The 24,872-nt window shown below is 45.2% G+C and overlaps 1 protein-coding gene across 1 annotated transcript in view; it reads left to right on the forward strand.

Annotated features, from left to right (window-relative positions):
* Positions 1-24,872, forward strand: part of LOC123753225 (uncharacterized) — a 94,556-nt gene that overhangs the window by 26,505 nt on the left and 43,179 nt on the right. The window contains exons 2-3 of the mRNA XM_069336971.1: positions 1,273-1,974; positions 2,766-2,897. Of these exons, the coding sequence (XP_069193072.1) occupies positions 1,273-1,974; positions 2,766-2,897 (834 nt within the window). The remainder of the gene's footprint in view (positions 1-1,272; positions 1,975-2,765; positions 2,898-24,872) is intronic.

The following is a 24,872-nucleotide window of genomic DNA, read 5'->3' on the forward strand; positions in this document are numbered from 1 at the left end:
CATGGTGGCTCCCTGTGACTAACCACCAGGATAGTTCCATGGTGGCTCCCTGTGACTAACCACCAGGATAGTTCCATGGTGGCTCCCTGTGACTAACCACCTGGATAGTTCATGGTGGCTCCCTGTGGCTAACCACCTGGATAGTTCTATGGTGACTTCCTGTGGCTAACCACCTGGATAGTTCCATGGTGGCTCCCTGTGACTAACCACCTGGATAGTTCCATGGTGGTGCCCTGTGGCTAACCACCTGGATAGTTCCATGGTGACTCCCTGTGACTAACCACCTGGATAGTTCATGGTGGCTCCCTGTGACTAACCACCTGGATAGTTCCATGGTGACTCCCTGTGACTAACCACCTGGATAGTTCATGGTGGCTCCCTGTGGCTAACCACCTGGATAGTTCTATGGTGACTTCCTGTGGCTAACCACCTGGATAGTTCCATGGTGGCTCCCTGTGACTAACCACCTGGATAGTTCCATGGTGGTGCCCTGTGGCTAACCACCTGGATAGTTCCATGGTGACTCCCTGTGACTAACCACCTGGATAGTTCATGGTGGCTCCCTGTGACTAACCACCTGGATAGTTCCATGGTGACTCCCTGTGACTAACCACCTGGATAGTTCATGGTGGCTCCCTGTGACTAACCACCAGGATAGTTCCATGGTGGCTCCCTGTGACTAACCACCTGGATAGTTCCATGGTGGTGCCCTGTGGCTAACCACCTGGATAGTTCCATGGTGGCTCCCTGTGTTTAACCACCTGGATAGTTCCATGGTGGCTCCCTGTGACTAAGTACCTGGATAGTTCATGGTGGTTCCCTGTGACTAACCACCTGGATAGTTCCATGGTGACTCCCTGTGACTAACCACCTGGATAGTTCATGGTGGCTCCCTGTGGCTAACCACCTGGATAGTTCCATGGTGATTTCCTGTGGCTAACCACCTGGATAGTTCCATGGTGGCTCCCTATTGCTAATCACCTGGATAGTTCCATGGTGGCTCCCTGTGTTTATCCACCTGGATAGTTCCATGGTGGCCCTCTGTGGCTAACCACTTGGATACTCCTAAACACATGGGGGTTTCCTTAGGCCATTGCTCCCTGTGCCTCTCTGAGGGAGCCAAGTTCTGGCTCGTGGTCCCTTGTAGGTAGAACTACGTTGACTGATGCCCCAGACTAATATAGTTATTATCAGTCCGATAGCTCCAGGGAACCTCCGAGGCTCACCCAGAAAATGGCATTTCATTACATTCAACGCTGTTTTTTTCCTCAGGATGAGAACAAGCCAGATGAGTGTTCAGTCTGCTTTAACAATTATGATGGAGACCTACGGCCTCGCTGTCTTCCGTGTGGGCACACATTCTGCTCCCAGTGTGTTGACAGCGGTATCAAGAATGGTCAGCTGACCTGCCCCAACTGTCGTGCCCAGCACATTGCCACAGCTGCTGCTCAATATCCCATCAATTATGGTATGGAGGCTTTTATTAGAAGACTTAAAGGTTCCCTGTTGGTGTCAGGGGACACAGTTGCAGCAAATCCTTATAACGCTCTCACAAGAGGCATCAGCAAGAAGTTACGGTCTCTGGTGGAAGAGCAGAAGAGCAGCATCAGCAGCCTCATTACCAGTTGTGAAGAGGTACTGTCCCAGCTGGTTGAGTACCGGGACCAGCTGGGGGACTGGAAGACTCACCACCTTCAACTCCAGGACAGACTCTATGGTCTGGTAGAGAAGAACAAGGCAGCCATGAAGCTCGTGGAGCAGGAGGATACTTGTGTGGTGGACATGACAACACAAGGAGAGAAAGGGAAGTCTCAGCTGGAGGCCATGTTGGGGAGCCTCGACACAGTGAAAACAGCCCAGGAGGCCGTCACAACTATAGACACGGCTGATCAGTGCCACGTGGAGGTAGAAGATTGGCTCCAGAAGTGCCAGGAACTCTTCCCAGATGTCAACACTGTCCACACCTCAGTGAAGGTACGCTGCTGAAGGTCACATTGTTCTCTCCCAACTGAGAGTAGTATTGCCTTTATATAAATACTTTTGGTGTAGAGAAAAACCAAGATGAGACTAAACTTTATATCTAGAAAATGTTTTGGTCCAACAACTGAAACATTTTGTTAATAAAGTCAACTGTCATCTTGGTGTATCTCTACACTGTGGTCAACACTCACTGTTCTCTTCAACACTGTCAACTGTCATCTTGGTGTATCTCTACACTGTGGTTAACACTCACTGTTCTCTTCAACACTGTCAACTGTCATCTTGGTGTATCTCTACACTGTGATCAACACTCACTGTTCTCTTCAACACGGTCAACTGTCATCTTGGTGATTCTCTACACTGTGGTCAACAATCAGTTCTCTTCAACCATGTCATCTAAAGCAGTTATTTTACTCGGAGCTTGATGCTTCATTATAGTCCAGTTACTTTACTCAGAGCCTGATGCTTCATTATAGTCCTGTTACTTTACTCAAGGCCTGATGCTTCATTTAGTCCTGTTACTTTATTCAGAGCCTGATGCTTCATTATAGTCCAGTTACTTTACCCAGAGCCTGATGCTTCATTATAGTCCTATTACTTAACTGAGCCTGATGCTTCATTATAGTCCAGTTACTTTACTCAGGGCATAAGGCTTCATATAGTCCAGTTACTTAACTACAGGAAACCATCAGGGTGGCCCTGGAGATGGTTATCACAGAGACAGGTGTCACCGTCCACCTGGGAGACTCAGCCTCTACCATTAATGTTTGTGTTGGTAATGACAGGTGCAGGAGACCATCACGGAAGCCCTGGAGATGGTGACCACAGAGGCAGGTGTCACCGTCCATCTCGAAGACTCAGCCTCCACCATTATTGAGAAGGTTCAGAAAATGACTGAAGGAGTTTCTCTGACACAAGTGAGTGTAAGTTCATGTGTATGTTATGTTGTATGGTTCCAAAGTTTAACTTCCTGTACCATCATAAAATACAAAGATTCTTTTCGGTAATACAATTTATCTTTTGGCCACTTTATTAATTATGACATTACTGTAATCCTGACATAAGCAACCAGCCATAAAGACATAACACAGCTGGAGGGGGGGGGGGGAATGTTTCTTGTGCCTGCATGGGCCCTAGAAAACACAGCTGTGTGGGATGTTCCTTATGTCCACCTGGGTCCTAGAAAACACAGCTGTATTCACCTAGTTGTGCTTGCAGGGGTTGAGCTCTGCTCTTTTGGACCTCTCAACTCAATCAATCAACTTTTACTAACTACTAACTAATTTTTGTTTTCATACACACAGACACCCATGTTGCAGCCTGTAACAGCTGTCTAACTCCCAGGTACCTATTTACTGCTAGGTAACAGGTGCATCAGGGTGAAAGAAACGGGGGAGGGAGGGAATGTTCCTTGTGCCTGCCTTGGCCCTAGAAAAAACAGCTGTGTGGGACATTCCTTATGTCTGCCTGGGCCATAGAAAACACAACTGTGTGGGATGTTCCTTATGTCTGCCTGGGCCCCTAAAAAACACAGCTGTTTGGGATGTTCCTTGTGTCTGCCTGAGCCCTAGAAAACACAGCTGTTTGGGATGTTCTTTGTGTCTGCCTGAGCCCTAGAAAACACAGCTGTTTAGGATGTTCCTTGTGTCTGTCTGGGCCCTAGAAAACACAGCTTTGTGGGATGTTCATTGTGTCTGCCTGGACCCTAGAAAACACAGATGTTTGGGATGTTCCTTGTGTCTGTCTGAGCCCAAGAAAACACAGTTGTGTAATTACCTAAGTGTAATTACCTAAGTGTAGTTACAGGATGAGAGCTACGCTCGTGGTGTCCCGTCTTCCCAGCAGTCTTTGTCATATAATGCTTTAAAATTACTGACGGTTTTGGCCTCCACCACCTTCTCACTTAACGTGTTCCAACCGTCTACCACTCTGTTTACAAAAGTGAATTTTCTTATATATCTCCGGCAGCTTTGTTTCGTTAGTTTAAATCTATGACCTCTTGTTCTTGAAGTTTTGGGTCTCAGGAATTCTTCCCTATCAATTTTATCGATTCCTGTTACTATTTTGAACGTAGTGATCATATCGCCTCTTTTTCTTCTATCTTCTAGTTTTTGCATATTTAATGCCTCTAACCTCTCCTCGTAGTTCTTGTCCTTCAGTTCTGGGAGCCACTTAGTGGCATGTCGTTCGACCTTTTCCAGTTTGTTGATGTGCTTCTTAAGATATGGGCACCATACAACCGCTGCATATTCCAGCTTTGGTCTAATAAAAGTCGTGAACAATTTCTTTAGCATTTCGCCATCCATGTATTTAAAAGCAATTCAGAGGTTAGAAAGTGTAGTATAGGCTCTTCGCACAATGTTCTTAATGTGGTCCTCAGGTGACAGTTTTCTATCTAGAACCACCCCTACATCCCTTTCTTTGTCAGAATTCTTTAGAGATTTCTCACATAATTTATAGGTTGTGTGGGGTCTATGTTCTCCAATTCCACATTCCATAACACGACATTTATTCACATTAAATTCCATTTGCCAAGTATTGCTCCATATACTTATTTTGTCCAGGTCTTCTTGAAGGCCATGATAATCATCTAGGTTTCTTATCTTCCCTATTATCTTAGCATCATCAGCAAACATGTTCATGTAATTCTGTATTCCCACTGGTAGATCGTTTATATAGACAATGAACATTACCGGTGCAAGAACTGAACCCTGTGGCACTCCACTTGTGACATTCCTCCAATCCGATACCTTGCCTCTGATTACGGCCCTCATTTTTCTGTGAGTTTGGAAATTTTTCATCCATATTAGTAGCTTACCTGTCACCCCTGCAATATGTTCCAGTTTCCAGAACAACCTCTTATGGGGAACTCTGTCGAAAGCCTTTTCTGGGGGGAGCCTCTACGGCTCCCCGGAGCTATCCATGGCTGATATGGATACCCTAACTATTTTACATCAGTCGATGTGGATGGAGTTCTAGGGCCTACCGGGGACCACGAGCCAGAACCTGGCCCCCTCAGAGAGGCACGGGGAGCAATGGCCCATAGAAATGCACATGTGATTTGGAGCATTCTATATCTGCCATCGACTGGGACAGGCACCCAGAAAGGTAAGCGCCACAAAACAAACCCCTATTGTGGTTAACAACAAAAATCGACAAACGAGTGGACAGAACTCCCCCAGGAAAACGAACTAACAAGCATGATGTCACACGAGCCGCGCCGCATGTCTGTGCAGCTCCCCCCTCCCCGGGAGGGGGAACGGGGAGCCCCAGACCCACGCGCCGGCGATCCCCGCCCCAGTTCCTCGGCTGATGGGATAATGCACGGTCGTGTGGCTTCAGTTCCAGTCTTGTCTCAGTGCTGTGACTTGTATGCAGTGCTGCTCTTACGGTGGTCGTGTGAGCTGGGAGTAGTATTCTCAGGTACTCGGGCTGCATGTGCTTAGGGTCACCTTCCTTGAGTGCCCTGTAAGTACCGCCCTTGGGGCTTGCGGTTGCCTTCCACAAGTCACCTTGGGTCTACCTCTGTTGGCTTTTCGCTGCTTGGCGTTTGGCCGCCCCAAGGGTTTGGGGGTTTTACTCCCTTGTTTACCTTGGGGTAAGTGGTAGTTATAGCACTGGTGGGGCGCAGGGTACTGCGTAGCTAGTTTTCACCTATGACAGCGGCCGGCTCTGTTCCCTCTGGGTACGTTGTCCACTTGTGTGGTTTTTCTTTTATATTTGTTTTTGCCTGGTAGGGAAGTCTGCCTTGTGTTCCCCCTCCCCTTATATTAGGTTCGTTTGTGTGGTGGCACCCTCTGCTTTGCCCTCGCAAGTGGACACGTCCCGTGGGTTCAGCTTTAGCAGTTTTCTTGGTAGTTTGGGGTGCTGGTTAGCAGTGCCCTGCCTGGGGAGACCCTTAGCAGACCCAGTCTAGGGGCCCTGGGGAAACCCCCCGGGGGCTCTCGGGTCCGGTAGTGGAGACCCTTGCGTCCCCTCTCGCTTTGTTCGAGTTGAGGGTTGCTCTGTCCCTTTGTCTCAGGGTGACTCTCCTTGTTTTTGCCTCCGTCATGCTGCCTGTTGGGTCGGTGACACATTCGACCCCGAGTCCTGCGAGCTTTGTTGCTTGTTCGTGACTCCATTCACCCAGTCTGCTGATGAATTCCCGTGGGTGCAGGCAGCTCGCGCGTTGCAGGATAGGATGTTGCAACACGCTCTGGTTTGTCGCTTCCCCGGACGCCCCGATGCTGCCCCGCTTGTGTAGGGACCCAGACTTGGGGGTTTTGGTCGCTTCGGCCTTGGTTCTTCCATGCCCCCCTTGTTTTTCCCCCTCCTGCTTCCGGCCCCTACGCATCTGCAGGCTTCGGGGTCGGGGCGGGGTTAGAGGTTCTGAGACTTGGGCAGTTTCGGGGGTTGCCCCATCCGGGGTAGCTGCGGAGGCATTCGAGTCTGTTCCTCCGACCGATGCTCCGGGGTCTAACCAGTGGGCCCCCTCTCTTTCAGCTCTCTCGGCTGCCCCGGCCTTTACTTGTGGGGCCGGGGCTTTGGAGGTCGACTCGGCCCCGGGGCCTGGTGCAGAGGCTCCTCGGGTTGGGGAGGAGCGGTCTTGTGGGCCTTGGGCTCCATTGCGCCCCACCTGGATTTCCGTCTTTCTGAGCGGGGCTTACTGTTGCGAGGAGTGGGGTTTTCTTTCCCCCCTCTGCGTACGATTTGGGCTTGGGCTCTGCTCCTCCCCGGGTTCGGTTCCATGTCCCTGTGGTTTCTTCGGTTCTGTCTTCAGGAGGTTTTCGGCTAACCGCATCTCTTCGCCTGCGGTGCGGTTGGCCTTTGCGGCTTCCTCTTGCGTGTCCCGGAGTTTGCCTCCATACTAGTTCCTTCTGTTCTGGACAGGTTGGGCTCCTTGTGGCCATTTGGGCTCCTTGTAGCCGTTTGGGCTCCTTGTAGCCGTTTGGGCTCCTTGTAGCCGTTTGGGCTCCTTTGTAGCCGTTTGGGCTCCTTTGTAGCCGTTTGGGCTCCTTTGTAGCCATTTGGGCTCCTTTGTAGCCGTTTGGGCTCCTTTGTAGCCGTTTGGGCTCCTTTGTCGCCGTTTGGGCTCCTTTGTCGCCGTTTGGGCTCCTTTGTCGTGTTTGGGCTCCTTGTAGCCGGTTGGGCTACTTCTCACCTTGTTGGGCTACTTCTCGCCTTGTTGGGCTACTTCTCGCCTTGTTGGGTTACTTCTCGCCTTGTTGGGTTACTTCTCGCCTTGTTGGGCTACTTCTCGCCTTGTTGGGCTACTTCTCGCCTTGTTGGGCTACTTCGCGCCCGGTTGGGCTACTTCGCGCCTGGTTGGGCTACTTCGCGCCTGGTTGAGCTACTTCTCGCCTTGTTGGGCTACTTTCTTTCACGTCCTGCGCATGCGCCGTGGGAGTTTGTTTTGGTTCCGGGTGGTGTGCACATGTGTTCTGCTTCCATTTCTCTCGGGGGGCTTCGCCTCTCGCTCTTTTCTTAATCCAATCCGTGCCCCATTGCTTTGGGGGGTGTTCTGGGGAGCCGCTGTGGGGAAATCATGAGGTTTTTCCCTGCGTTCTAGGGGTGGGGAGCCTCCTTCGCTGCTCCCCTCTCCAGCATGGGCGCACTGGCCGCCTCCGGCGGATACGGACTCGAACGCTTGCGTCATGGCCCTTCAGAGCCTATGTTCTGCAGGTGAGTTGGTGCAGTTTTGGTGTCTCCTTTGTCCTGACACTGTTTTTGTTTTTGGAAGTGGGAATGGGTGTACATACGTACTTGAGAACATGGACCATATCACCCGAGGTGCCTACTGCAGGGCTATTAGCCCATACTGGGCAGCTCTTGTTCTCTCCACCTGATTCCTTCCTCGGTTCACGGGTGTCTGCAGGTGGCCTCTTGTCCCTTTCGAGGCGGTTCCTGCCTGTACTCCTCCTGCCCCTCTCTTATGCTTGTCTAACCTTGCTTGAGTTCGGGGCCCCGCCTCCACCTTGTTCCGCAGTGCAACGGTGGGGGTGCCTGTTTGGTAGTACGTTTTCCTGTGTCAGAGGTTTTGTGTTCGCCTCCTTGTGCTTGCAGGTTGGGTTCTGGCTCTTTGTTTCCGCCTCTCCCCTGTCGTTTGCCTGTCGGGCGGATTCTGTGCTTCTTGGGCACTCTCATCTCTGCTCTTGGGGCTGTGTATGGGGTCAGCCCATGTTGGGCTGCCTAATGTGTTCCTTTGATTGCCTGTTACACTGCACGCGTTTCTTCTACCGTCCCTGTGGCTCAGTTGGGTGCTCGATTTCCACCTGTGTCCCCTTGTGTGCCACTCATGTACGATTTATCTATCTTCTCTGTCGCTTCCTCAGGGAGTGTGGTGACATTTTGCTGGTACTGCAGCTGCGTGTCGGGGTTGGTTGTGGTGTTATGTTCGGCCCTTCCGTGCTCCCTCTGGGGCTCTCCTTCCTTGCCGGTCTTGCTGTGCCGGGCCTGGTTTTTCCATGTTCCTTGGATTCTCTGTCTTGTCCTCGCCTCATTGTGCTGGCTGGGGATGAGCTTGGGGTCTTCGTCTCGCCCCTCGCCTATCCTCCGGTTTCGGTTCAAGTTCCAGAGCCTAGTGGGCTCCCTTCCTTCGTGTTTTTCACGGCTGCCCCGGGGTTTTTCTTGACGCTGGGGCTTTGAGAGGACAGCTCGGCCCCGGGGCCTGCAGGGTGGGTTCCCGGGGCTGGGGTGGAGCTCATGTGAGGGGCCTCAGGCCCCGTTGGTCCCCGCCAGGGTGTTTCTACCCCTCTGGGAGGGACTTGCAGTTTTGTGGTGTGGGGTTTTCCGTTCCCCCTCTCCGCACGTGCTTTGTGGGCGTCGGCCCCTCCCTGGGCTCGGTTTCCTTGTCCATTGTGCCCGTTGTTTCCGTCCTGTTGGTGGGTGCTTTTCTATGATCTTCGCCCCTTTTTTCCGGGACGGGCCTTCTCCGTCATGCTCCCCTCTTCTTGGGGTTTCTGCATGACTTTTGGTCTCGGGTGCGACGGGGTTTTGGTGCCTTCATCCTTTGTGTTTGCTTCTTTTTGTTCTCGAAGGTTCGGGACGGTTTTGCTCCTTCTCGTTTTCTGGTGCGTCTATCGTCATTCGGTTGAGCTTCCCTCCCGTCCTTTCTTGGGCTTGTGGGTCCTCTTCCCGGCAGCTTCTGGGTGTTGGCCTTTTTGTTCTTTTGTGAATCTCTCTTCTCTTCACACTGTCTCGGTGCTACTAGTTTTCCGGCGAGCAAATTTTGTTCCTCTTAATGAGTCTTTTCGCTCCTGCCCTTCTGCGGGATGTTGTTGCGGGGCGGCTCCTTATGCGAGTTCCTTCCCTGTCAGCTGCACTTGTGGAGGTGGACTTGTACACTTGTGGCATTTTCGTTTTGGTCCAGCGTTTTCTTTTCCCTCCTGGGGCTGTGATAGGATTGGCTTGCGGAGGATGTAGAGGCGCTTGGGGCCGTTCCTGGGTCTGGCACCTTGGTTTCTGCTGCTAGCTTTCGGTATCGATATTCCTTCTGCGCCGTTTCACAGGTTGTATCGTGCGTTGTTACACCTCCGGCCTGCTTATGCACTGCCTGTGTCGTCCTGGTCTTTGGACAGGGTGCTCTCCTGTTTTTCTTCTCCTTGGTGGTTGTGGCTCCTTGGGGTTAGGTTTACTTTGCCTCGGTTTTCTTTTTGTGTTGGCATTCGCCTCTGGGGGTTGTGTGGCAGAGCTTCTTGCTCTTCTCAGGCGCAGTGGTTTTTGGCTCCTATGGTCGTGGTCATAGGTTTCTTTGTCTGCAGCCGTTCTCCCTTTTTTCTGGTGAATGATATACCTTGGGTTATTGTCTCGACTTCATGTTGTGGAGTGATTCACCAACCGCCTCCCGGGTATGTCCCCTTGTTTTCTTAGGTAGTCTTTGGTGAGGGGCCTAGTCTCCGGGGAGCCGTAGGGGCTCCCCCCAGAAAACCAGCGTTGAATGTAATGAAACGCCATTTTCTGGGTGAGTCCTGGAGGCTCCCCGGCACCCTCCCGCCCTCCGGTCGGCGGTTTTTTTTTGTGGTTTTGATATCCAGCCTCAGAACTGGGGCGGGGATTGCCGGCGCGTGGGTCTGGGGCTCCCCCCTTACCCCTCCCAGGGAGGGGGGGGAGCTGCGCAGACATGCGGCGCGGCTCGTGTGACGTCATGCTTGTCAGTTCGTTTTCCTGGGGGAGTTCTGTCCACTCGTTTATCAATTTTTGTTGTTAACCAGAATAGGGGTTTGTTTTGTGGTGCTTACCTTTCTGGGTGCCTGTCCCGGTCGATGGCAGATATAGAATGCTCCAAATCACATGTGCATTTCTACGGGCCATTGCTCCCCGAGCCTCTCTGAGGGGGCCAGGTTCTGGCTCGTGGTCCCCGGTAGGCCTAGAACTCCACCCACATCGACTGATGCAAAATACTTAGGGTATCCATATCAGCCATGGATAGCTCCGGGGAGCCTCCGGGACTCACCCAGAAAATGGCGTTTCATTACATTCAACGCTGGTTTTTTAGGTCCAGATAGATGCTGTCAACCCAACCATCTCTTTCCTGTAAAATCTCTGTGGCTCGATCACAAAAACTGAGTAAGTTCGGTACACAGGATCTTCCAGTTCGAAAACCATACTGTCTGTCTGATATTATATCGTTTTCCTTCAGGTGTTCTACCCATTTGGTTTTAATTATTTTTTTCAATATTTTGACTATTACACTTGTCAATGATTCAGATCTATAATTAAGGGGGTCTTCCCTGCTTCCACTTTTGTAGATTGGAACTATGTTAGTTTTTTTCCACACATCAGCTACAACTCCAGTGCACAGGGATGCCTGAAAAATCAGTTGAAGTGGAATGCTGAGCTCAGGTGCACATTCTCTCAGAACCCATGGTGAAACTCCATCTGGACCAACTGCTTTGTTCTTACTTAGCTCCTTGAGCATTTTTTCCACTTCGTCTCTAAACACCTCTATGTTGTTCTCTGGAATTCTTATTGTGTCTGGTTCGCTGAAGATTTCATTTTGTACAAACACACTTTTGAACTTTTCGTTTAATGTTTCACACATTTCCTTTTCATTTTCCGTGAATCTATTTCCCATTTTCAATCTCTGAGTATTATACTCTACCTGTAATTTGTTGTTTATGAATTTATAGAATAAACCTGTTTCTGTTTTACATTTGTCTGCAATCCCTTTTTCAAAATTTCTTTCTGCCTCTCTCTTCACTGCCGTGTTGTTGTTTCTCGCATCTTTGTATCGCTGGTATGTTTGGGGGTTTGGCCTCTTCCTCTATTGATTCCATTTTTTGTGTCTTTTGGTTTCTGGCCCTCTTGCAATTTCTATTGAACGAATCCTGTTTCCTAGTTCTGTATCTCTGTTTTGGTATAAATTTTTTATGCCTTTATCATATATTTCACAAAACTTGACATACATCTCATTCCCTTCCTTCCCTAGCAGCAAGTCTGTCCAATTATACTCAATAAAAAAATTTCTAAGGTCGCCATAATGTCCTCTCCTGAAGTCAGGTTTTTCAACTGCTTCAACCTCTTTATTTTCTTCCAGATTATAACGCATTGCATACTTTATTCCCAAAAAGACATAATCACTTTTACCCAAGGGAGGAAGGTACTGAATGTTGAATATCTCTTCCTCCTTCCTGGTAAATATCAAATCTAGCATGGAGGGAACGTCCCCTTCCCTCGTCCTTGTAGCTTGTTTAACATGTTGATACAAGAATGTTTCCAGGATGAGGTCTACAAATCTACAGGTCCAAAAATCTTCTGTTTTAGCTTCATATGCTTCCTAGGCTATGGATTTCAAGTTGAAGTCACCGACTATCAACAGTCGTGATCTATCATTATCTGCTCTCGCTATAATCTCTCTCATTATTGTTATAAGACCTTCTCGTTTACTATCTAGCTCCTCCTTTGACCATGTGCTGCTTGGCGGTGGACTATATGCATTTATGATCATTAGTTTATCATCCTCATGGCAGATCTCTAGTGCTATTATGTCAACTTGTTGTGGATTGGCAGTCATTATATCCTTCACCTTTTGGTGTTCTTTCACCAGCACAGCAACGCCACTGCCTTTCCTAATTTTTCTGTCCCGTCTCCAAATTGAGTAGCCTCTTGGGAATATGACCTCATTTAAAATAACATCTTCAAGTTTTGTCTCCATGAGTGCAACAATGTCTGGTGTCTGCAGCTGTATTACATCACCTAACTCCAGTATCTTCGATCCCACTCCATCTACGTTGGTGTATGCAATCTTCAGGAACTTGTTCCCCCTCTCCTTATTCTTCACTCCCCCTCTCTCTATTGATTTTGTTGGTTTGCCTTTATGTACCACTTTACTGGTCTACCTACCCCTAACACTTTGTAGAAAAAAAAATTGATTTCTTCTTCATTCCTGCTCTCATTTATACGTTTTGCCTCGGCGAGGTTCAGTTTCAGCTTCTCTCTGTCTTCTTTTGAAAGATCTCGTCTTAATGACCACACTTTCCCATCCTCATCACTTTGTAATTTTCTAGCATTCCTTAGTACTTCTTCCATTTGTTTGGCACCGTTTAGGGTGATCCTCAAAGGTCGATCTTTCCCTTTTAAGTATTTGCCTATTCTCCTGTAGTCGCACACATTCTCTATGGTAGTAAGATCTTCTACGAGGCCAACAATTTTATCTACTACTTTCGTTTCTTCTACAGCTCTTTCTGACCTAGATGTTATCTCCTTTTCTTTCCAACCAAAAATTATCAGAGACTTACTGCGATCAACTGTGTTTTGCACCAACTTCGGATTAGATGCCAATTCCTTTCTCACTTCCAGCCTAATGTTTGTTTTATCTTGGTTGCTGCAGTGTTTGGCTTCCTTTTCTGCTTCTTCAATTTTTTCCTTCTCCTTGGCCACTTGTGCATAGGTGAGTTGCATATCTTTCTTGCACTGTTCTATTCCCTGTGTAACTTCCTCCATCTGTGCTGACAAAAGCTGTTTTCCTGTTGAATTTCCTTACCTAACCTATTGTAGTCATTTATGTTTAAATTTACTTTAATTTCTTCCAAAGCTATTTTTAAGAGTTTTTTTTTCTTCCATGGCTTTGCAATTTGTTTCCAATTGATTCTTATCCTTGTGCAAGTCTTTCACTAAACCCTCAAGACAAAACTTTGCTATTCAAATGGTCATTACTTTCTTTCAATTTACTAATTATTTCTACCTGAGAGTTCACTATAGTATCTAATTTTACCAACTTGTTTTGTAGACTGATAATATCAATGCTTTCTTCATTGAATCCAGCAAAATCAAGCTCTGTTTTGTTTTTCCTCTTGCCGGCGGCCATCTTAAATGTTCTTCTCTGCACTGGAAACACTAGGGTAACTTTTTCTCATCCGATTTTTCACTGCCCTTAGCACATTCCTGTTATCTCACCTATTTTTCAAAAGTACTATACCTTTATGATCTCTGGGACACCACTCACTATCATCAACCTGTACTACAATACATAGGATTGTTGAAATATGCTGGAGCTCCTCTGATGCAAGTGTTGACCCTAGGGGTGTAACCTTTTGAATGTGTGTGTGTGTGTGTAATTACCTAAGTGTAATTACCTAAGTGTAGTTACAGGATGAGAGCTACGCTCGTGGTGTCCCGTCTTCCCAGCACTCTTTGTCATATAACGCTTTGAAACTACTGACGGTCTTGGCCTCCACCACCTTCTCACTTAACTTGTTCCAACCGTCTACCACTCTATTTGCGAAGGTGAATTTTCTTATATTTCTTCGGCATCTGTGTTTAGCTAGTTTAAATCTATGACCTCTTGTTCTTGAAGTGCCAGGTCTCAGGAATCCTTCCCTGTCGATTTTATCAATTCCTGTTACTATTTTGTACGTAGTGATCATATCACCTCTTTTTCTTCTGTCTTCTAGTTTTGGCATGTTTAATGCTTCCAACCTCTCCTCGTAGCTCTTGCCCTTCAGTTCTGGGAGCCACTTCGTAGCATGTCTTTGCACCTTTTCCAGTTTGTTGATGTGCTTCTTATGATATGGGCACCACACAACAACTGCATATTCTAGCTTTGGCCTAACAAAAGTCATGAACAATTTCTTTAGTATATCGCCATCCATGTATTTAAATGCAATACTGAAGTTAGAAAGCATCGCATAGGCTCCTTGCACAATATTCTTTATGTGGTCCTCAGGTGATAGTTTTCTATCTAGAACCACCCCTAGATCTCTTTCTTTATCAGAATTCTTTAAAGATTTCTCACATAATATATAGGTTGTATGCGGTCTATGTTCTCCTATTCCACATTCCATAACATGACATTTATTAACATTAAATTTCATTTGCCAGGTGGTGCTCCATATACTTATTTTGTCCAGGTCTTCTTGAAGGGCATGACAATCATCTAAATTTCTTATCCTTCCTATTATCTTAGCATCATCAGCAAACATGTTCATATAATTCTGTATACCAACTGGTAGATCATTTATGTACACAATAAACATCACTGGTGCAAGAACTGAACCCTGTGGTACTCCACTTGTGACATTTCTCCATTCCGATACATTGCCTCTGATTACTGCCCTCATTTTTCTATCAGTCAGAAAATTTTTCATCCATGATAGAAGCTTACCTGTCACCCCTCCAATATTTTCCAGTTTCCAGAACAACCTCTTATGTGGAACTCTGTCGAAAGCCTTTTTTAGGTCCAGATAGATGCAGTCAACCCAGCCATCTCTTTCCTGTAATATCTCTGTGGCCCGATCATAGAAACTGAGTAAATTCGATACACAGGATCTTCCTGATCGAAAACCATACTGTCTGTCTGATATTATATCATTTCTCTCCAGGTGTTCTACCCATTTAGTTTTGATTAGCTTTTCCAATACTTTCACTATTACACTTGTCAATGATACAGGTCTATAATTGAGGGGGTCTTCCCTGCTGCCACTTTTGTAGATTGGAACTATGTTAGCCTGTTTCCACACGTCTGCTACGATTCCTGTACACAGGGATGCCTGAAAGATCAGGTGAAGTGGAATGCTGAGCTCAGATGCACATTCTCTCAGAACCCATGGTGAAACGCCATCTGGGCCAGCTGCTTTGTTCCTCCCGAGCTCCTTTAGCATATTTTCCACTTCAACTCTAGACACCTCTATCCGCTCTATGTTGTTCTCTGGAATTCTTATTGTGTCTGGTTCTCTGAAGATTTCATTTTGTACAAACACACTTTGGAACTTTTCATTTAATGTTTCACACATTTCCTTTTCATTTTCCGTGAATCTGTTTCCCATTTTCAACCTCTGGATATTATCCTTTACCTGCAATTTGTTGTTTATGAATTTGTAGAATAGGCCCGGTTCTGTTTTACATTTATCTGCTATCCCTTTTTCAAAATTTCTTTCTGCCTCTCTCCTTACTGCTGTATAATTGTTTCTCGCATCTTTGTATCGCTGGTATGTTTGGGGGTTTGGCCTCTTCCTATACTGATTCCATTTTTGTGTGTTTTGGTCTCTTGCCCTCTCACAATTTCTGTCGAACCAATCCTGTTTTCTGGTCCTGCATCTCTGTTTTGGTATGAATGTTTGTGTGCCTTCCTTGTATAGTTTTAAAAATTTGGCATACATTTCATTTACTTCCCTGCCTAGCAACAATTCTGTCCAATTTCACTCATTAAAAAAATTTCGAAGTTCCCCATAGTTGCCTCTCTTTAAATCGAGTTTATCAACTGTTTCAATGTCCCCATTTTCTTCTAGATGATGTCTTAAAGCATATTTAATGTCTAACAGTACGTGATCACTCTTTCCCAAAGAAGGAAGGTACTGGATGTCAAAAATCTCTTCTTCTTTCCTGGTGAATACTAGATCCAGTACTGACGGTATATCTCCTTCCCTCATTCTTGTGGCTTGCTTTATGTGTTGATACAAGAATGTCTCCAGAATGAGGTTCACAAATCTGCATGTCCAAAAGTCCTCCGTTCTTGCTTCATAGGCCTCCCAGTCTATTGCTCTAAAGTTGAAGTCCCCCAGTATCAACAGTCGTGATTTATCTTTATCTGCTTGTACAATAATATCTCTCATGACCATTATGAGGCCCTCTCGTTTGTCATCCAGTTCTTCCTTTGTCCACGTGTTGCTTGCTGGTGGGCTGTAGGCATTTACAATTATCAGCTTATCATCCTGATTCCAGACCTGCAATGCCATTATGTCAATATCTCGAGGGTTTTCAAATATTAACTCTTTTACCTTCAGGTGTTTTTTCACCAGTACAGCCACTCCTCCTCCCTTCCTAGTTTTCCTGTCACGTCTCCAAACTGAGTAGCCTCTTGGGAATATGACTTCATTTATTATATTTCCTTCAAGTTTCGTTTCTGATAATGCAACAATATCTGGGACCCTAAGCTGGATTATATCTTGCAACTCCAAAGTTTTTGACCTCACTCCATCTATGTTGGTATATACAATTTTCAGAAACATGTTCCCTTTTCCTTTGCTCTTTACTCCCCCTTCCACTACTGATCTTGTTGCTTTGTTTTTATGTACCATTTCACAAGCTTTCCAGTCCCTGTCACTTTGTAAAAAAAAGAATTTCTGTCTTCTTCATTTCTATCCCCATTTAGACGTTTTGCCTCAATTAAGTTCATTTTCAGCTTTTCTCTGTCTTCCTTGGATAGGTCTTGTCTTATTGACCAAAATTTGCCAACCTCATCACTCTGCAGTTTCCTGGCATTTCTTAGCACTTCCATCATGTTTTTCACTCCATTAAAGGTCACCCTTAAGGGGCGGTTCTTTTCTTTCTCATATTTTCCTATTCTTCTAAAATCACTGACATTTTCCTTTGAGCCTTCTCCTAAACCTACTATTTTCTCTATGATTTTCATCTCTTCTGCCGCTCGGTCCACCCTAGATAAAATTTCCTTCTCTAAACATCCAAAAATGATTATGGACTTAGTTCTATCTGCAGTGTTTTGTACCAGTTTACTGTTTGTAACCAGTTCTTTCCTAATTGCTTGCCTAATTTCTGCTTCTTGCTGGTCATTTCTGGTTTTGACTTCCGAACACACTTCTTTGATAGTCTCTTTCTCTTTTACAACTTGAGCATATGTCGCTTTTATTTCTTCTTTATACTTTTCTAGTTCTTTATTCACCTCCTCTATGTGAGTTGTCAGTGAAGTTTCCAGTTGGAGATCCTTACCTAACTCTATGTTAGCCCTTAGGCTTGCTTGGAGTTGTTCACCATATGAGTCTAACTTCTTGTTTATTTCTTCAAAGTCACCACACTTCACTTTCCATGCCTCATTTTCCTTCACTAGTTCCTTGATTTGCTCCTCCTGATTTGTTACCTTGTCTGTTAATGCAGTAATAATCTTACCTTGTTGAAGCATACTCCCTTTTAGAGTGCAAAGCTCACTCCAAAGAGCTCCATTGTCCTCATTGTAATTACCTAAGTGTAATTACCTAAGTGTAGTTACAGGATGAGAGCTACGCTCGTGGTGTCCCGTCTTCCCAGCACTCTTTGTCATATAACGCTTTGAAACTACTGACGGTCTTGGCCTCCACCACCTTCTCACTTAACTTGTTCCAACCGTCTACCACTCTATTTGCGAAGGTGAATTTTCTTATATTACTTCGGCATCTGTGTTTAGCTAGTTTAAATCTATGACCTCTTGTTCTTGAAATTCCAGGTCTCAGGAAGTCTTCCCTGTCGATTTTATCAATTCCTGTTACTATTTTGTATGTAGTGATCATATCACCTCTTTTTCTTCTGTCTTCTAGTTTTGGCATATTTAATGCTTCTAACCTCTCCTCGTAGCTCTTGCCCTTCAGTTCTGGGAGCCACTTAGTAGCATGTCTTTGCACCTTTTCCAGTTTGTTGATGTGCTTCTTAAGATATGGGCACCACACAACAGCTGCATATTCTAGCTTTGGCCTAACAAAAGTCATGAACAATTTCTTTAGTATGTCGCCATCCATGTATTTAAATGCAATTCTGAAGTTAGAAAGCATAGCATAGGCTCCTTGCACAATATTCTTTATGTGGTCCTCAGGTGATAGTTTTCTATCTAGAACCACTCCTAGATCTCTTTCTTTATCAGAATTCTTTAAAGATTTCTCACATAATATATAGGTTGTGTGGGGTCTATGTTCTCCTATTCCACATTCCATAACATGACATTTATTAACATTAAATTCCATTTGCCAAGTGGTGCTCCATATACTTATTTTGTCCAGGTCTTCTTGAAGGGCATGACAGTCATCTAAATTTCTTATCCTTCCTATTATCTTAGCATCATCAGCAAACATGTTCATATAATTCTGTATACCAACTGGTAGATCATTTATGTACACAATAAACATCACTGGTGCAAGAACTGAACCCTGTGGTACTCCACTTGTGACATTTCTCCATTCCGATACATTGTCTGATTACTGCCCTCATTTTTCTATCAGTCAGAAAATTTTTCATCCATGATAGAAGCTTACCTGTCACCCCTCCAATATTTTCCAGTGTCCAGAACAACCTCTTATGTGGAACTCTGTCGAAAGCCTTTTTTAGGTCCAGATAGATGCAGTCAACCCAACCATCTCTTTCCTGTAATATCTCTGTGGCTCGATCATAGAAACTGAGTAAATTCGATACACAGGATCTTCCAGATCAAAAACCATACTGTCTGTCTGATATTATATCATTTCTCTCTAGGTGTTCTACCCATTTAGTTTTGATTAGTTTTTCCAATACTTTCACTATTACACTTGTCAATGATACAGGTCTATAATTGAGGGGGTCTTCCCTGCTGCCACTTTTGTAGATTGGAACTATGTTAGCCTGTTTCCACCCGTCTGCTACGATTCCTGTACACAGGGATGCCTGAAAGATCAGGTGAAGTGGAATGCTGAGCTCAGATGCACATTCTCTCAGAACCCATGGTGAAACGCCATCTGGGCCAGCTGCTTTGTTCTTACCGAGCTCCTTGAGCATTTTTTCCACTTCGTCTCTAGACACCTCTATGTGTTCTATGTTGTTCTCTGGAATTCTTATTGTATCTGGTTCCCTAAAGATTTCATTTTGTACAAACACACTTTGGAACTTTTCGTTTAGTGTTTCACACATTTCCTTTTCATCTTCCGTGAATCTATTTCCCATTTTCAACCTCTGAATATTATCCTTTACCTGCAATTTGTTGTTTATGAATTTATAGAATAGACCTGGTTCTGTTTTACATTTGTCCGCAATCCCTTTTTCAAAATTTCTTTCTGCCTCTCTCCTCACTGCTGTGTAGTTGTTTCTCGCATCTTTGTATCGCTGGTATATTTGGGGGTTCGGCCTCTTCCTGTATTGATTCCATTTTTGTGTCTTTCGGTCTCTAGCCCTCTCGCAATTTCTATTGAACCAATCCTGTTTCCTAGTTCTGCATCTCTGTTTTGGTATAAATTTTTTTGTGCCTTTATCATATATTTCACAAAACTTGCCATACATCTCATTCACTTCCTTGCCTAGCATCAAGTCTGTCCAATTATACTCACTAAAAAAATTTCTAAGGTCACCATAATGTCCTCTCCTGAAGTCTGGTTTTTCAACTGCTTCAACCTCCTTATTTTCTTCCAGCTTATAATGCATTGCATACTTTATTCCCAAAAAGACATGGTCACTTTTACCCAAGGGAGGAAGGTACTGAATGTCAAATATCTCTTCCTCCTTCCTGGTAAATATCAAATCTAGCATGGAGGGAACGTCCCCTTCCCTCATCCTCGTAGCTTGTTTAACATGTTGATACAAGAATGTTTCCAGGATGAGGTCTACAAATTTACAGGTCCAAAAATCTTCTGTTTTAGCTTCATATGCTTCCCAGTCTATGGATTTCAAGTTGAAGTCACCGACTATCAACAGTCGTGATCTATCGTTATCCGCTCTCGCTATAATCTCTCTCATTATTGTTATAAGACCTTCACGTTTACTATCTAGCTCCTCCTTTGACCATGTGCTGCTTGGCGGTGGACTATATGCATTTATCATCATTAGTTTATCATCCTCATAGCAGATCTCTAGTGCTATTATGTCAACTTCTTGTGGATTGGCAGTCATTATTTCCTTCACCTTTAGGTGTTCTTTTACCAGCACAGCAACGCCACCGCCTTTCCTAATTTTTCTGTCCCGTCTCCAAATTGAGTAGCCCCTTGGGAATATGACCTCATTTAAAATTACATCTTCAAGTTTTGTCTCCGTGAGTGCAACAATGTCTGGTGTCTGCAGCTGTATTACATCACTTAACTCCAGTATCTTCGATCTCACTCCATCTATGTTGGTGTCTGCAATCTTCAGGAACTTGTTCCCCCTCTCCTTATTCTTCACTCCCCCTCTCTCTATTGATTTTGTTGGTTTGCCTTTATGTACCACTTTACTGGTTTGCCTACCCCTATCACTTTGTAGAAAAAAGAATTTATTTCTTCTTCATTCCTGCTCTCATTTAAATGTTTTGCCTCGGCGAGGTTCAGTTTCAGCTTCTCTCTATCTTCTTTTGAAAGATCTCGTCTTAACGACCACCCTTTCCCATCCTCATCCCTTTGCAATTTTCTAGCATTCCTTAGTACTTCTTCCATCTGTTTGGCACCGTTTAGGGTGATCCTCAAAGATCGATCTTTCCCTTTTACGTACCAGCCTATTCTCCTGTAGTCGCACACATTCTCTCTGTTTGTAAGACCTTCCACGAGGCCAACAATTTTATCTACTACTTTAGCTTCTTCTACAGCTCTTTCTGACCTAGATGTTATCGCCTTTTCTTTGCAGCCAAAAATGATCAGGGACTTACTCCGATCAACTGTGTTTTGCACCAACTTCGGGTTAGATGCCAATTCTTTCCTCACTTCTAGCCTAATGTTTGTTTTATCTTGGTTGCTGCAGTGTTTGACTTCCTTTACTGCTTCTTCTATTTTTTCCTTCTCCTTGGCCACTTGTGCATAAGTGAGTTGCATATCTTTCTTGCACTGTTCTATTCCCTGTGTAACTTCCTCCATCTGTGCTGACAAAAGCTGTTTCTCCTGTTGAATTTCCTTGCCTAACCTATTGTAGTCATTTATGTTTAAATTTACTTTAACTTCTTCCAAAGCTATTTTTAAGAGTTTATTTTCTTCTTCCATGGCTTTGCAATTTGTTTCCAATTGATTCTTATCCTTGCGCAAGTCTTTCACTAAACCCTCAAGACATAAAACTTTGCTATTCAAATGGTCATTACTTTCTCTCAATTTACTAATTATTTCTACATGAGAGTTCACTATAGTATCTAAATTTACCAACTTGTTATGTAGACTACTAATATCAGTGCTTTCTTCATTGAATCCCTCAAAATCAAGCTCTGTTTTGTTTTTCCCCTTGCCAGTGGCCATCTTGAATGTTCTTCTCTGCACTGTAAACACTAGGGCAACTTTTTCTCATCCGATTTTTCACTTCCCTTGGCACTTTCCTGTTATCTCACCTATTTTTCAAGAGCACTATACCTTTATGTTCTCTGGGACACCACTCACTACCATCAACCTGTACTACAATACTTAGGATTGTTGAAATATGCTGGAGCTCCTCTGCTGCAAGTGTTGACCCTAGGGGTGTCACCTTTTGAATGAATGAATTGAATTTGTCACAATTTTGAATGAATTGTGTGTGTGTGTGTGTGTGTGTGTGTGTGTGTGTGTGTGTGTGTGTGTGTGTGTGTGTGTGTGTGTGTGTGTGTGTGTGTGTGTGTGTGTGTGTTTAATTACCTAGTGTAATTACCTAAGTGTAGTTACAGGATGAGAGCTACACTCGTGGTGTCCCATCTACCCAGCATTCTTTGTCATATAATGCTTTGAAACTACTGGCAGTTTTGGCCTCCACCACCTTCTCACTTAACTTGTTCGAACCGTCTATCACTCTGTTTGCGAAAGTGAATTTTCCTATACAGTGGTACCTCGGTTTAAGAGTTTAATCCGTTCCTGGAGACAGCTCGTAACCCGAAGCTAATTTCCCCATAAGAAATAATGGGAAATGAATTAATCCGTTCCAGACTACCCAAAAACCTCACTTCGAACAAAATTTTATGTTTAATTCAACTAAATCTACACTACAAAACTATGTTCAAGTTATTACTTACCATTGGTGATAAATGCTGTAGGCATATGGACAATGATGAGGAGGGGAGAGGAGGAGAGGAGTTACTGTTTAGAAGAGGAGTCCCCTTCCATTATAACATTAGGCAGTGAGGACCTCTCAGGGGTGCATTCTCTGGCACGTTTTGCCTGCATTCCACTAGGTCCTGGTCGTAGCTCACTGCTCGATGTTCTCACAACATATCTGTCCATGGAAGCTTGTTTTTCCCTTCTGCGCAAGATGTCTCTGTAGTGAGGCATCACATTGTCATTGAAAAGATTAATGCAATGGCCTACTACAGCTTTCTCTGGGTGAGTCTTTTCAATAAAAGTTTGCATCTCTTCCCACATCTGACACACCTTCTTAATGTCTGCAGAAGGGACATTCGCTACTGCCTCATCCTCCTCGACTGGAGAAACATCCTCAGCTTGGTCGTCTTCCTGTTCCTTTTGAAGGGCTTGGAGTTCTTCGGTGGTCAGTTCTTCTTTGTGTTCTTCCACCAACTCAGTTGCTCCGTCCCTGTAGCCCCATGTTTCTCGTCGGGAGAAGAGTCGGCAGAATCTGTTGGAATGCTCTCGATCTGTTGGGTAGCGAGAGAATTAAACAAGTTATATAGTTTCGAGTCTGCCTGTACCTGGGTATTAATGTTTCCTTCTGTCACCTCAGACCTTATTGCTTCTCCAGCTGGCTCCTCCACAATCTTGAGATGATCGTAGCTCCAACCTGTCACCAAGTCATTGGCTAGTACTACGTCTATCCCAGCTATAGGCAGGGTATCGACTACTGCCAACGCACATGTGCCACTGAAGTAGGGCGATTCTAGGTGTACTTGCACTAAGGGGGCAACGTACTGCGTCAAAGGAAACCCAACTAGGACAACCTTTTGTCTCCTGTCAACACTCATTCCCTTGGGCAACGAATCTCTCACGATCAGGGACTTGGCTGCACCACTATCTATGAGCACTACAACTGATCTACCAGTATGATCACTCACAACATACCTGCCTGAAGTGTGAGGGGCAAATAATCTTGGTTCTTCTCTACTCTTCATCAGAGACTGGGTTCCCACTGTTGGTGTCACACAACCCATCAGCATTACTTCCCTATGTGGGCCGTTACTTCTTTTGCCTCGGCACATAGCAGCAATGTGCCCTCTCTGCCCACAAGTCCAACACACTACGTTCCTCCTTGGACTACGGTGTTTTGGACTGCTAGGACTAGTCCTTCAGGGACTACCTGGGGGCATCTTCAAAGCATTCTGTGGGACAGGTCTCTCTTCTTCTGGACGAAATTTGCCAAACAGACATGGGTGACTCTTTGGGACATACCTGGCAGAGGACTAATGAGTTAGGATGTACTCCTCAGCCATAGTGGCAGCTGCACTCAAGGTCTCTACCTGCTGTTCTTCTAGGTATGTCTTGAGATCTCCAGACAGACATTCCTTAAAGTCCTCCAACAAAACGAGCTGCTCGAGTTCTTCTTTCGTCTTCGCCTTTCGAGATGCACACCACTTCTGAAAAAGCCGTTCCTTGATGTTCACAAACTCGGTGAACGTGTGCTCCGGGGTCTTCTTCAGCTTCCTGAACTTTTGCCTATAAGCTTCAGGCACCAACTGATAAGCCATGAGCACTACCTTCTTCACCTTGTCGTAATCACTGGAGTCATCAAGGGACAACGTGGAGTAGGCAATTTGGGCCTTCCCAGTCAAGACGAACTGTATCATGATGGCCCAATTCTCCTTTGGCCAATCCAAAGAGGCAGCAACCTTCTCGAAGGCAGCGAAGAACGTCGAAACTTCCTTTTCGTTGAATTTTGGGACCATCTTTATATTTCTTACCGGATCGAAACTACTCGCTTCCGTTGTTTCCCTCCGACTACCTAATCGTAGTACTTCTAACTCGTGTAGTCTTTCCTTCTCCTTTTCTTCTCTTTCCTTCTCCTTTTCTTCTCTTTCCTTCTCCTTTTCTTGCCTTTCTCGTTCTTCTCTTTCTCGCTCTAATTCTAAACGTTTCATTTCCATTTCCTTCTCTTTCAAAGCCATTTCCTTCGCTATTTCCTTTTCCTTCATTTCCCATTCTATTTCTAACTTCTTCCACTCTATCTCACGATTTATTTCTAAAGTACGCATTTTGACAGTTGAAAAACTTATATTTAGTTCACTCGCATCACTTTCACCGTCACTACCTTTATCTTCCTGTTCAGTGGAAGCTACCACATCACTTTCCTTTGTACTCTGTGCCTCGTTTTCCTGCTTCTCCCCTGCCATTAAGTGCTTTTGAACCTTCGATAAGATTTCAACCCGGGAGTCACTCGCACGTATTTTGATCTCGAGATAGGCACTCACCAGCACAAGTTCTTGCTTTGCCAGATATTTCAATCTAACAAGACAGTCCTCCTTGTTCAGAAATTCCTGAACATCGTCCAGATCTTCAATGGTCACTCTTTCGGCCATTTTATCACCTAAGTGGTGCACGAGCACTTGACACACTGCTTCACTTGAACACTTAACACACCGAGCACTGCATTCGCCAATACTGCACTTAATCGCACCGAGCACCGCACATGTAACGTTCTAAAAATAACACACGGGGGAATCATTCACAGGGGATTGCACTACATCACCACCCCTGTCAAACGTACTTGACAAGAGGTCGGATCCCGCTGGAGCTGCCAATTATGTTACGGCCGCAATGGGTCGCAACCGGGTTCATTTCTGGTGGTACAAAAGTTCTGGTATCTGGCCCCAAGTTAGTAGTGACTTTCAAGGGGTGAGCTCAGTAATGCAAGTAAAACAAAAGGGGAAGGTACATTAAATACAACAGTTCATC

Source organism: Procambarus clarkii, chromosome 37 (assembly GCF_040958095.1).
Source record: "Procambarus clarkii isolate CNS0578487 chromosome 37, FALCON_Pclarkii_2.0, whole genome shotgun sequence".
In the NCBI taxonomy this organism is placed as follows: domain Eukaryota; kingdom Metazoa; phylum Arthropoda; class Malacostraca; order Decapoda; family Cambaridae; genus Procambarus; species Procambarus clarkii.